The sequence below is a fragment of the Hippopotamus amphibius genome, chromosome 17 (genome assembly GCF_030028045.1).
Source record: "Hippopotamus amphibius kiboko isolate mHipAmp2 chromosome 17, mHipAmp2.hap2, whole genome shotgun sequence".
In the NCBI taxonomy this organism is placed as follows: Eukaryota; Metazoa; Chordata; class Mammalia; order Artiodactyla; family Hippopotamidae; genus Hippopotamus; species Hippopotamus amphibius.
In genome coordinates this window covers 12,855,256-12,869,738 of record NC_080202.1, presented here as the reverse complement: position 1 = coordinate 12,869,738, position 14,483 = coordinate 12,855,256, and the positions used below count along the sequence as shown (strand labels likewise).

Here is a 14,483-nt window from a genome sequence, read left to right as displayed (position 1 = left end):
AAAAAGAAGAAGCCACATGTTCAGAAGCGGGAGAAAAGCATAAAGAGCCTCACAAAATATGAAACCAATTATGTTTTCTTTTTAGAGAAAGAAAATGTTCACATACTAATTGTTATTTCAAGAAAATTATAAATAACAATGGCAATATCACTGATTAAGCAAAATGAAGCATGAGGCAAATGATCAGCACTTCATAGATATTTCCAAATCTAAAGAAACTGCCCCATAGGGATTATTATCTGCATTTTAACGATGAGGAGACAGGAGCTCCGGAAGATTATTACAGAACTTGTCCAACAAGGTCTCAAAGCCAAATTCCAGATAAGCTAGTATTTGAACCTACGTGTGTCTGGTTCCTAAGTTCATGTTTTCACTACAACATACCAACTCTACTAAGAAGAGGAAACAAACTATTATCCAATGCATTCAGCAAATAAATACTTTAAGTCCATTTTACAACCAATTAATAAGTAAAAGAAAGGGAGAGGGTCAGAAAGAAGGAAAAACACTGAAATGGAGGAGAGAATATCAAAAAGCCTGTCTATTTTTTTATCATATACATCTTTACCTTTTCTCCAACTGTCTCAAAATGCACCTAGATTACTACTTCTCTCTCTCCCCAGCACTTACTCACTCTTTAAAAGTCCCATCTTGCATTCAGCTAATGTGCTTAAAGACGTACATTCTAAGCTCAACTGCCTGAGTCCAAATTTGGTCCTGCCATTTATTAGGTATAACCCTAATGAAACCTAGAAAGGTTTCCTTATTGTAAAGTGAAGATATTTACCAACATATATGGCTCCTGAAAAGATTAAAATTCTTATAATGTATACAGTTTAATAGAATATCTTGTACCCAGTTTCAGTCAGTTAAGTGGAGCTGTCTTTAATGTTATTCCACTCATTTGATTTTACAGTATTTTATAAGTTCTACAATGATTTTCTTTCATATTTTAACATCTCTGAAATCAAGATACAACTCAATATCTACCACTATGTCTTACTTTAATTCACACTCTTCTTTCTTAGTGGTATAGAAAATAATGATGTATATCTAACAATCAATTGCATCATATCACATCAAGTCTAATTTGTATCATTATCTATACACCTCACTTGTCTTCTCAACAACGTTTTCTTTCAGGAAAGAAACCGTATCAAATATTTACCACTCACAGTACCTAGCAAAGCACTGTGCACAGCATGTTTTCAATAACTACTTGAGATCCACTAAATGAAAGGTTACAGAAAAGCTGAGAAAGTGATGTTAAAAGACAATTGGGGGGGGACTCGAGGGGGGGGAGTCAAGGAAGGGAGGGAATACGGGGATATGTGTATAAAAACAGATGATTGAACCTGGTGTACCCCCCCCAAAAAAATAAATAAATAAAAATTTTTAAAAAGTAAAAAAAAAAAAAAAAAAAGACAATTGGGGGAATGCCCCGGCAGTCCAGTGGTTAAGACTCTGCGCTTCCACTTCAGGGATGCAAGTTCGATCCCTGGCTGGGGAACTAACATCCCACATGCAGCAAGGCACAGCCAAAAAAAAAAAGACGATTGGGATAAGACAGAGACATAAAAAGAGGGACAGAGGAAAAAAACTTGGAAAGAGTACTTAGATCAGAGGGCCATGAAAGAAACACATATCAGTTTAATTAGTATAGCAACAAACCACTAAGGGAAGATACAAGATTAACACTCAAGGGACTTCCCTGGTGGCCCAGCCGTTAAGACTCTGTGCTCCTAACGCAGGCAGCCTGGGTTCAATCCCTGGTCAGGGAACTAGATCCCACATGCTGCAATTAAAGATCCCACATGCCACAATTAAAGATCTCACATGCCTCAGTGAAGATCCCACACATGGCAATGAAGATCCCATGTGCTGCAGTTAAGACCTAGTGCAGCCAAATAAATAAGTTAATTTAAAAAAAAAAGATTAACACTCAAAAATCAGTTGTATTTCTATATGTTAGTAATGAACAATCTGAAAAAGAAATTAGGAAAATAATTCCATTCATAACAGAGTTAAAAATAATAACATACCTTATTTATACCTTACGAATAAATTTAACCAAGGAAATGCAAAACTTATACACTGAAAATGACCACCCATTTCTGAAAGAAATTAGAGAAGACTTAGATAGAGAACATCCCGTGTTTGTGCAGGAGAAGATTAAATACTGTAAAGATGTAAATACTCCCCAAAGCAATCTACAGATTCAATGCAATCCTTTTCAAAATCACAATGACTGTTTTGGCAGAAATGAAAAAGCCAGTCCTTAAAATCCGTATGGAATTGAAAGGTACCCCAGATAGTCAAAACAATCTTGAAAAAGTTGGACGATTCACATACCCAATCTCAAAACTTACCACAAAGTTACAGTAATTAAAATAATATAGTACTGGCACAGGGTGGACATATGGATCAATGGGAGAGAATGGAAAGTCCAGAAATAAACCTATGGTACATCACTTGACTGTCGACAAGGGGGCCAAGACTATTTAATGGGAAAAGAATAGTCTCTTCAATGAATGGTGCCAGGAGAATTGGATATCCACATGCAAAAGAACGAACTGGACCCTCATTTCACACCATATACAAAAATTAACCAAAGATGGATCAAAGACCTAAATATAAGAACTAAAACTCTAAAAATGTATCCCTGTATTTCATCTAAATAAACAAATAATAAATCTTAACTTTTAATCTGGCTAAGAGTTTCTTAGCTATGACATCAAAGCACAAGCAACAAAAGAAAAAATAGATAAACTGGACTTCATCAAAATTAAAAACTTTTGTGTATCAAAGGGCACTATCAAGAGAGTGAAAAGACAACCTATAAAATGGGAGAAAATACTTGTAAATCACATATCTGATAAAGGTCAGAATATATAAAGAACTCCTACGTCCCAATAACAAAAAAGACAACCCAATTTAAAAACATGCCAAGGATCTGAATAGACATTTCTCCAAAGAAGATATGCAGATGGCCAACAAGAACATAAAAAAATCAGTACTCATTAGGGAAATGCCAGTCAAAATCACAATGCCATACAATTTTGAAGCAATTGGGCTGGCTACTACTTACACACACACACACACCAGAAACTAGTGTGTGTTGGCAAGGATGTGGAGAAACTGGAACCCTTGTGCATGCACTACTGGTGGGAATGCAAAACAGTGCCGCTGCCAGCATGGCTGTTCCCCCCAAAATTAAAACCACAATTACCACACGATCCAGCAATTCCACTTCTGAGTATATATCCAAAAAAATTGAATGCAGAGTCTTGAAGAGGTATTTGTACACTCATATTCATAGCAGTATTATTCGCAATGACCAAAAGGTGGAAGTGTCCATCCAGAGATGAGCAGATAAACAAAATGTGGTATATACATACAACTGAATGTAATTAAGCCTTAAGGAGGATACTGACATGAGCTGTAACACGGATGGACCTTGAGGATATAACGCGAAGTGAAACAAGCCAGTCACCAAAAGACAAATACTTTTACATTCCATTTATATTAAGTAACTAGAGCAGACAAATTCACAAAGATAGAAAGGAGAAGGGTGGTTGCCAATGACTAGAGGGAAGGGAGATTAGGGGATTGCTGTTTTAAGTTTCAGTTTTGCAAATGCATAGAGCTCTGGAGACTGACTGCATAACAATGTGAAGGTACTCAGCACTACTGAACAGTACACTTAAAAATGTGTAAGAGGGCAAACTTTGTTTTATGTGTATTTTACAACTAAAATTTTTTTTTTATTTTTAAAAAAATGGGTAAAGAACCTGAACAGACATTTCTCCAAACAGCCAATAAGCATATGAAAAGATGTTCAGGGACAACCTAGGTGGCGCAGTGGGTAAGAATCCACTTGCCAATGCGGGGGACACGGGTTCGATCCCTGCCCCAGGAAGATATCACATGCCGCAGAGCAACTAAGCCCGTGCACCACAACTATTGAGCCTGCACTCTAGAGCCCGTGAGCCACAACTATTGAGCCCATGTGCCACAACTACTGAAGCCCATGTGCCTAGAGCCTGTGCTCTGCAACGAGAGGCCACCGCAATGAGAAGCCCACACACCAAAATGAAGAGTAGCCCCTGCTCACCGCAACTAGAGAAAGCCCGTGTGCAGCAATGAAGACCCAACACAGCCAATAAAATACATTTATTAAGAAAAAAAATGTTCAATATCATTAACCATTAGAGAAACGCAAATCAAAACCACAATGACGTACCACTTCACACGCACTTGATCTGTAGATATTAACGAACTGATTCTAAAGTTTATATGGGAAGACAAAACATCCAGGATAGCCTACACTATCCTGCAAAAGAACAAAGTTGGAAGACTGACACTATCTGACTTCAAGGTTTGCTATAACGCTACCATAATCAAGACTGTGTGGTACTGGCCAAAGAACAGACAAATAGATCAACGGAACAGAACAGAGAGCCCAAAAATAGACCCTCACAAATACAGTCAGTTGATTTTTGACAAAGGAGCAAAGACATTTCAATGGAGAAAGGATAGTCTTTTCAACAAATGGTGTTGAAAACAACTGGACATCCACATCCAAAACGATAAATCTATACACAGACCTTACATCTGTCACAAAAATTAACTCAAAATGTACTACAGACTTAAATGTAACCCCTAGAAGATAACATAGGAGAAAATCTAGGTAACCTGGGTTTAGTCATGCCTTCTTAGATACAACACCAAAAACACAAGCCATAAAAGAAAATATTGGCTAAGTTAGATTTCATTAACCTTAAAAACTCCTGCTCTGTGAAAAACTAAGAAAATGAAAAGAAAGCCACAGAGTGAGAGAAAATATTTGTAAAACACGTATCTGATAAAGGACTGGTACCCAAAACATACGATGAACTCTTAAAACCGAACAATAAGAAAACAACCCAATTTAAAAATGGGCAAGAGACACCTCATGAAAAATACAGATGGCAAATAAGCATGTGAAAAGATGCTCCACATCATATGTCATTAGGGAATTGCAAGTTAAAACGAAGTTTAACACAAATAGGACTTTGCACACCTATTAGAATAAGCAAAATCCAAAAAAACACTGACAACATCAAATGCTGATGAGGATGCACAGCAATAGGAATTCTCATCCACTGTTGGTAGGAATGCAAAATGGTACGGCCACTATGGAAGACAGTTTGACAGCTTCTTCCAAAACTGTATATATTCTAACCACACAACCCAGCAATTACACTCCTAAGTATCCACCCAATGAGTTGAAAGCTTATGTCCACAGAAAAACGTACACACAAATGTTTATAGCACTTTTATTACTAACAGTCAAAATGTGGAAGCAACCAAGATGTCCTTCAGTAGGGGAATAGGTAAACTGTGGTACATCCATACAATGGAATATTACTCAACAATAAATGGAAACGAGGGCTTCCCTGGTGGCGCAGTGGTTAAGAATCCACCTGCCAATGCAGGGGACATGGGTTCAAACCCTGGTCCAGGAAGATCCCACATGCTGCGGAGCAACTAAGCCCATGTGCCACAACTACTGAGCCTGCACTCTAGAGCTCGTGAGCCACAACTACTGAAGCCTGCATGCCTAGAGACCATGCTCCACAACAAAAGAATCCACCATAATGAGAAAGCTCGCCGCAACTAGAGAAAGTCCATGTGCAGCAATGAAGACCCAATGCAACTAATAAAAAAATAAACAATAAATAAAATAAAAAATAGTTTTTAAAGAAAAGAAAGAAAAAGAAAAGAGCTATCAAACCCCCAAATAACCCTAAGTGTGAAGTGAAAGAAGCCAATATGAAAAGGCTACATACTGTATGGTTCCAACTATATGACCTTCTGGAAAAGACAAAACTATAGAGACAAATAAAAAATATCAATGATTGCCAGAGGTTTGGGGGAGGGAAGGATAAAGAGGTGGAAGGTGGAGCACAGGATATTTTCAGAGCAGTGAAAATATTCTGTATGATAATATAATGGTAGATACATGTTAATATACCTTTGTTCAAACTCATAGAGTATACAACAGTAAACGTGAACCCTAGTGTAAGCTACCGACTTTAGTAATAATAATGTATCTATATTGGCTCGTCAATTGTAACAAATGTACTACACTAATGCAAGATGTTAATAATAGAGAAAACTGAGAGTTGAAGAAGTTTATGGGAACTTTCTGCACTTTCTGCTCAATTTTTCTGTAAACCTAAAACTGACCAAAAAGTAAATAAAAACTATTAAAGAAGAAGAAAACAAGTCCCCAAGTGGGGAGGAGGGAACCCACAATGAGATATCACTTCACACCTACCAGGCTGGTCATAATCAAAAAAATGAAAAGTAAAAAACGAAAAAAAAAGAAAGAAAAGAAAAGTAACAAATGTTAGCATAAACATGAAGAAACTGGAACTCTCCTACATTGCTGGTGGAAATGTATAATAAAACAGTGCAGCCACTATGAAAAACAGTTTAGCAGCTTCTCAAGAAAAACACAGAATCACCATATGACCCAGCAATTCTACACCTGGGTACAGACCATATTTAATGGTTAATTTTATTACATGAATTTTACCACAATTTTTATGAAAAGTTATTGAGGGGGAAAATTTTTTTTAATTATATTTTCTAGTTAACAAGAAAGATAATTCATTAGATGATTACAAAGAAGAAAAACTGGGAAAGGAGACAAGAAGTGAAAAAGAAGGAAAAATAGATGGATAAGAATAAAGGAGAGAGAAAAATAAAGCCACAAAGAGGGGGGAAAAAATCTCAAAGAGAATAGGAAAGAGGTAAAAAGCAGAGAGACTCAATAGATTCTGCAGGAAGTGTATCCATAAACCACATTATTTAATCAACAATTTCAAGCCATAATTAAGTATTAGGAATTTTTTTGAATCTCTGTGGAATAAAGAATAAAAATATTAACTCAAACACTGTTTATCTGGGCAATTAATTTATAGCATTAAGAAAACTCGCCCTGCTAATGAGCATGTTAGCTGCTTCTTACACTTAAATCTCTGGTACTTACCACCGGCCCCTCCCCCTCCCCCTGAAGTCAGTTTCCTCACTAGGGGCTGTCAGCTCCCAAGGCTCACTGTTACAGCCACATTTAGAGGGGTTTGGTAAGATCTAGAGAGGCACAATTTGGCACTTACTGTGCTTCTGCTAAGGAGACTCCTTAGGTAAAAAGCTAAGATGAATAAGGGGATGATCCAGGGAAAGGAAGGAAGGATGTACTCAGGGCTAGTTGAGGACTTTAAAGGGGAGAGATAAAGGGAGCCTTATTTTCCTTCTAAAAATGAGCAACCTAGTTCAACCTAGGGAAGGAAAACAAGATTCAGAGCAGAAACCCTGGTCAAAAACAAAGAGCAATGTTTGGCTGGAGCATAAATAAGCATTCCCCTAAGAACTTCAGTGCAGTGAAAGTGGATTCAACTGAAGGGAGGGATCCCTGACAACTTACCTCTGAAAGTAAGAGTAACAAAAGGAGTTCAAGTATGGGAGACAGAAGGGGATCCACTTTGGGTTATAGCGTTCAGATGAAATCTAGCTCCAGGAGCTGATGCTATCAAAATCCGTATTTCTAACATACTGCCGGCAAAATACTTGCCCATCCAAGACTTCTTACCGTATACACTGCCAGCAGAGCCAGCTGGTTATAGGGGCGCCCATTCTTGGGAGCAATATGCTGGGCCTTCAGGTACCAACTGGAATAGAAAAACAAGAAAAAAATGTATATATATATATACACATATATATTAGTTCTGTATCAATACTTCCCCACTTCATCATCTGATAACACTACTTAAGCCATAACCCTGGAGTGGTAAAGCGTGAGGCCAATAGGAGCACCTGTAGGACATATCTATAGGAGGCAGCTCAGGTGGCCCATTGCTCTTAATAGGGCTTAGATTAAAGCCACACAGGGAAGAGGAATAATGAACAGGAGGCAACAGTACCTGCGTGCTTTCCCGTAGTTTGCCGTGTCATTGGCTTGTTCCCGATACCTGGCAATATCTCCTTGGCAAATCATACATCTCTGGGCACTGATCAAGGCATATTTTACCTTCAGGAAAAATGATCAGTTAGTAGCATATACCCAAGAAATTCTAACTTCAACCCCAAAGGACAGGGATGGGGTCAAAATAACAGAGTAGCATTAATAAGGCACCAGTAATCCTCAATAAAGTAAAAAGTTTTCAGTCTAACCTTGACTAGCAAAAAAAACCCAACACAGTGATGAAAAATTTACTGAGGAAGAGTGGCAAAAGGAAGAGGAAGTCATTCTGATGTCCAGTCCCAGTCAAATGGAAGAAAACATTCTGACTCTCTTCGTAGTAGCTTGCGATCTCAACTGAGTCTCTGGGACTCAGTTTCTTCATCAGAATATAAAAATACCTATTTCATAGGGAAACTGGAGGGAATAAGTATAAAAATACTTTACAAATTATAAAGTGATATACAGGGAATTCCCTGGCAGTCCAATGGTTGGGTCTCAGCGCTTTCACTGCTCTGGGTCTGGGTTCGATCCCTGGTTAGGGAACTAAGATCCCGCAAGCCACCCAACAAGGCCAAAAAAAAAAAAAAAGTGATATACAAATATGAAAACAATTGTTTACTCTGTTCTTTTCCTGCCATCATCTTTCTCTCCTCAAACTGTTAATACCACTGCATTGCATCCCCTTTGCAAGACAATAATAATTCCCTAAAACAATAAGCTACCCTTTACCAAACACCTACAACATGCCAGGACTGGGTAATATACATATGTTTCCACATGGATGGGCTTGGCCTCTGTCACTCAATGAGAAAACAAAAGCATAAACCCTTAACAATCCCAAGACACGCGCCCAACCAAAAAAACCTTCCTAAAGAACATTACTTCATAACATATAATACCACTCTACCCACAGACAAGAAATTACCATGTCACTGCATAAACAAGAAGTAGATACTGACCCCACAGGAAGGCTGGTTTACTAAGTAAGTAGCTACTGCACATCGGCCTCCTAACACATAACTCAAAAGTGCACCTCAGCAAAGCTACACATCACTGCATGGCATACACCTTCAGAGTCCCAACTGCTCCACACATTCTCTCTGTGAATGGACACCAAGACTCCTTGGCATTTAACCGATAAAGCATCAAGGAAATTGCTGTTTCCATTCTACAGCCACTGTGCTACCTCAACGAGAGGAAGAAAAAAAACAAATTCGCCCAAAGGCTCCCCACTATTCTCAGAATAAAGTCCTAGATGATCCAGTCCCTGCTCACCTCTCCAGCACCACTTCCCCTCTCACTCTCCATGCCTCAGTCAGACTAGGCTTTTCTCAGTTCCCGTAACACATCATGCTTTTCCCACTGCAGGACCTTCACATACACTGTTCCCTTTCCCTAGACTATCCCCTAGAATACACCTTTCACCTGGCCAATGTCGCCGGTCTTTAGTCTCAGCTTAACTGTGACTTCCTCAGGCCTCTATGATCCTCTAAGCTCCTTTACACCACACCCCCACAACGTCCTTTGCGGAAGTCACTGCATCTGCAATTACTAATCCAACATCTGTACTCATCCCTAATCAAACTCCAAACTCCAAGAGCCGGGACCACGGCTTTCTTGTTCCATACTGACTTAAGTGTGCCTAGAATGGCACCTGGCACGTAGCAGGGACTCAACAGGTACTTGCTGATTAGTAATAGAGCCTGTGCATGGCAATTCATCAAAAGAAGCAGAAAGGCAAGAGGAAGCCTCTGCTCCACAAATCACACTCCTTTCTCTAATGAATCAACCTCGTCCTCTCCCCTGGCCCTCTCAACATATAATTATGCTAGTCTCTCCAAGTTTAAAAACAAACTTCTCTTGACACTATGTCTTTTAACTACTATCTTCCCTCCCTGCCTTCACAGCCTTCTGAAAAGAACAGTCTAAGTCACCCTCTCATTATATCTGCTGCCCCACTTCTCATTTACTACAATCTGGTTTCCATCCTCTCCAACTAATATAACTTGTGATAAGGTCATCCAATCCAACGGACAGTTGTTAGTAATCCTAATATCTGAGGATTTTATAGCACTTGACAATTGTACCCACCACCACCTTAAAATGTGACCCCCTGCTCTCTGGCTAGCTTTCCTAGTTTCCCAACTTCTGCTTCAACTATGGCCTACACATCGATGACTTCTGAATCCCTATCATCAGCCCAGTTCTTTCTCCTGAGCTCCAGACAGACCCGAACATTCATTTGTTGATTTTCAAGCTCTTCCACCTAAGCTGATCCAAAACTAAACTAACCTTCTTCCTTCCCAGCCTCTCTCCTAGGACACAAAATGGAAGATGATCTGGTCTCCTCATGCCTCCAATCTCATCATTCACACTCAACCAGCCAGCAATTCAATTCTACTCCCTTATATCTTTCCAATCTGTCTCCTCTTCTCCCCCTCCACTACCTCTACCTCAGTTCAGGCCCTCACCTGACCTCCTACCTCCACTCTTGCCCAAACTCATCCACTTGCCAGAATGACTGCTCCCAAGAACAAATCTATGCTATCCACCTGTTGAAAATCAATCAACAGTTCCTCAGTGCTTTCAGAAAAAAATCCAAACTCTTCAGCGGGGCACATAAGAGTTGATGATCTGTCCAGACATCAGCATGCTGACTTCTTATACTTTCCCAACAAGGTTCTCTCACTGTGCCCTGTATCGAAACTGCCCCTTCCACTCCTAGTCATGTTTCAAAACTCACCTTGGCGGTCTCTAAGAAACCCTCCTTGACCCCCACCAGTCTAAAGCAGATTCAATTCCTCCCATGCCCCTTCAACACTCTATATATGCCACTACTGTAGTACTTATGACATTACACTACAGTTGGTGGTTTAATTGTTGTTTCCCACATTCCCCTTTCATTCTTGTATTCTCAGCACCCAGCACAGTGCCTAGCACATAACTAACACCAGATAAATGCTTACTAAGTGAGAGAATAAATTTAAGATAAAGAAGCTGACTTACTGTCTTTCGTAATGGCTTGCTGCGAATGGCAAGACCATCCATGTAGTCCTCCAGTTTGAACTTGTAAGTAACCTGCAGCTTCTGAAGCAAACTATCAAAGAAGTCACTACCCTATAAAGAGAAAAAATAAGAATCAGCTGAATCAACCTGTTCTGATCCAATCTACCCAGAAAGTGGGGCAAGTGACCCTTTCACAGTTCTGCTAATACTCAGCCATCTGACGTAAAGGGAGCCACGTACAGTACTTAGTGGCCACCAACTAAACACAAGACAAACTGACAGCATAAGCCTTTCCGTGGTTTTAAAGATATGAAAATAAACACACACACACACACACACACACACACACACACACACACCAGCTAAGACATTCAGAAAGCTTCCAAACTCAAAACGAACTCCAACTGTCAGTTAAGTTATGGTGTCAAGGAAGCAACAGAGAGAGGGTAGGCCTAAACCTAAGAAAAGAGCATACAGTTTGTTGTCAATGTTCTGTTATAAAACACAGTATTTCGGGTGGTAAAAACCCATCACAGCTAAAGGATGCTGAAGCCTTTATCCTAGGGACATAAAGATGATGGTTTACCTCATCCAAGAGCTCCAAAAGTCTGTTCCGAATCTGTTCTGGGTTCTCAACATTCGGATCCTTGAGAAGCTGCCTGAACTTCTCAATCACCTGATAGAAAGCATTCTTCCACAGGATCTGATCCACATTCTGATTATCAGAGAACTCAATATCTAATAGAATACAGCGCTCATATAGCTGCAGCAGTTCAGCTCTGGAATAAAATACATGCAACTTCTAGCTCCAAATACACCACAGGAAAGGCTAGACCCAAGATCTGAGGTTCCTACAAATAAACACCTTCCTTGGCAGGAAATCCAAACTGCCACCAGGTATAGTACTCACTCTAGTTTCCATTCTGCACAGCAGAATGTCATTCTAAAGACAGTGATGTCTAGGAAAGTACTTCTTCCCCATATGCCTCCACCTAAATTTAACAGCCAAAGTAAAATCTTCACCACAAGTTATATGTTGTTCATTTCTTGGCACTTCAGAAAGTCTTTCCTTTTCCATATCCAGATTCCATGCTCTCTTAAAGATTTTTTTCTTCTTAAAGAAAAAGTGGGAAGCATAATCATTTCTAGGACTAGAAACAAAATTTTCTGTTCCTTTCTTTTTCTAACTCCCCTTCCCTTACAAAAGTCAACGTGAAAGGGAGATAACACCTGGCAGCTTACCTAAAAGGTTTCTACCTTCCCCGGCCATGGGGGCCTGTACACCTCCAGCGCATCCCCATTCCCCTCTAGCCAGGGTGGGACCCACCATACCTGAGCTGAGCCATCTTCTCCAAGCCCTCAGGACTGATGCGGTCCCTGGAGAGCAGGTTGCTGAGCTGCAGTTCCTGGTTGTCAGCCACCCGGAGAAGCCGATGTAGTTCCTGTTGCTGCATGTTCCTCATGTGCTGCTCCATCTCCTCGGGGCTCATGGTGCTAGCAGGGAAGGGGCCACAAACATACTGTCCTGATGGAGTTGGGTAGCCTGGGTAGTAAGGCGCTGGGTACACACCATTTGCAGGGCCCACAGGGTACTGCAGAGCACTATAGCCTGTGTAAGGATACTGGGAGGCAGGGCCTGGTGTCCGGGGGTAATAATAGGGGTTGTCCGAGTTCTGAAACTTATAGTAAGACGCTTGGGCCTGGCGTGAGTCACCCCAGGAGGTAGGGCTGATTTCATCATCAGTGTCCAAGAAATGTAGCTGTGGCGTCTGGCTCTTCAGAGCAGGTTTCTGATCAGGATTGTTTGGGTCCCACAATCGTCGGGTGGTGCCTCCTCGGCCCCAACTGCGGGATCCCTTACTGCCAGATCCAAATAAAAGCCGAGGTCCCAAAGGCGTAGACTCTGGAGAGCCAGCTGAATTGACAGACAGAGTGGTATGGGCGGGCAGAATCAGAATGCCACGGCCACGACCCCGAAGTTCTTGTCTCAGGTTTTTGGACTCCTGCTTCTCAGAGCCTTTGCCCCCACTGCTCGAGCCTTTGTCTGGCTTTAACCCATCCACATCCTCCCTGGTTGACCTGACCATGGGGGAATCTCTGTTCATGGTTTCTGCATCAAAAGTAACGCGAAGAGTGCCTCGATTTTCTTTACCGTTGCTTTTCTGCTCTCCCTCCCCGTGGCTGGACCAGCTCCTTTCTAAATGTTTCTTCCTTTCTGAGCTCCTCCGTGGCCCATCGGGCTCATCAATTCTGTCTTCATCCAAGGAGTCAGTTGAGGACATCGATACTTGCTTCTTCAGTCGTGGCCTCTCCTTGGTCCGATCCTGGCGGCGGCGGCGACTTCCATTATCAGTCAGGCCAGCCCCCTCGGCACTGTTGCTGCTACCGGCTGAGCTGGTACTGCAAGTGCGGTAGCGGTTCCTTCGTTTGTCTGAGCGGGAGTAGCGCTTGGCAGAACCTGGCTTCCCCTGAGCTGGGTCTTCGTTCACCTTCTTCACGCCCTCCCCCTTTTCAACTTTCTTTCCTTTTTCTCCCTTCGCAGCCCTTACTCTGTCACCACTTAGGCTTTTTTCTGCCTCCTCTTTCTCTGGCTTGTTCACAACCTCCTCTTTCACGTTTCCCCTACACTCATCTTCCTCTACTCTCAGCTGTTCTACCTGGTTGAGGATTTCTTCCTCATCCACCCGGCTGGTTGGTTCTTTGGTAACAGTCTGCAAACGCCTTCCAGGCTGATAGATCTGCATGTCGGGTTTCTTTGTTCTCTTGATAATTCTTAGACTTCGATCCTCTTGTCCACCAGTCCTAGGGAAGGACTCCTGCGCCCGAACATTTTCTGGGTCTACAGGACCATTTTGCTGTGGGTTGTCTTTCCAGACATCTTTAGCAAGCTGTGTACCATTTCCGACGGCAGAAGAATCTCTGTCATTAACAATTTCATCCTTAAGTTCGTCACTCCCAGAGGGCTCCTTGATTTTAGGTCTGTTCCTTAGTCGGGAAAGACCAGGCTTATAGATTTCCAGATCTGGGCGCCTGTTATCTTTGCGCTGCCTGGGCTCCTTCATGTTTTCTGTGATGTTGGAGAGAGTGTTGGGGAGGAAAAGGTAGAAGGATAAAGGGAGAGGAAAGGAAAAAAAATTGTCATTAAAAGTCAAGAAGAATTACACATCGAAATGTTAATATTGGTAAACAAGGAAGGAAATTTCTGCAGAAACAGAAATTCTACTGGGTTTACAATATTTATTCAGCAACTGGCAAAACTAAGAACTTAACTGTGTTGGAGCTACCTACACCTGCGTTTGGGAAACAAGAAAAAAAAAACCCACATTCTCTTGTGTTACCCAAATCATATTTAGATCCACAAGACCTGAAACTACCTCATCATTGTCAGAATAAAAGATCTCTAACCAGTTCTGCATTGGCCTGGTGTCTGCTATAGAGCCCTCAGCTCCACCTTGGTCTCTTCTTC

The 14,483-nt window shown here is 41.2% G+C and overlaps 1 protein-coding gene across 6 annotated transcripts in view; it reads right to left on the bottom strand.

Moving 5' to 3' along the window:
• Window positions 1-14,483, bottom strand: part of SMG6 (SMG6 nonsense mediated mRNA decay factor) — a 203,313-nt gene that overhangs the window by 186,914 nt on the left and 1,916 nt on the right. For 5 of the 6 annotated variants that reach the window (XM_057714302.1, XM_057714301.1, XM_057714299.1 and 2 more), the window contains exons 2-6: window positions 12,350-14,084; window positions 11,604-11,796; window positions 11,018-11,128; window positions 7,971-8,077; window positions 7,640-7,718 (exon numbers count right to left, since the gene is read on the bottom strand). In XM_057714302.1, the coding sequence (XP_057570285.1) occupies window positions 7,640-7,718; window positions 7,971-8,077; window positions 11,018-11,128; window positions 11,604-11,796; window positions 12,350-14,084 (2,225 nt within the window). Of the gene's footprint in view, window positions 1-7,639; window positions 7,719-7,970; window positions 8,078-11,017; window positions 11,129-11,603; window positions 11,797-12,349; window positions 14,085-14,483 lie in introns of those variants that run through there. The other variant, XM_057714305.1, reaches the window with a different exon arrangement.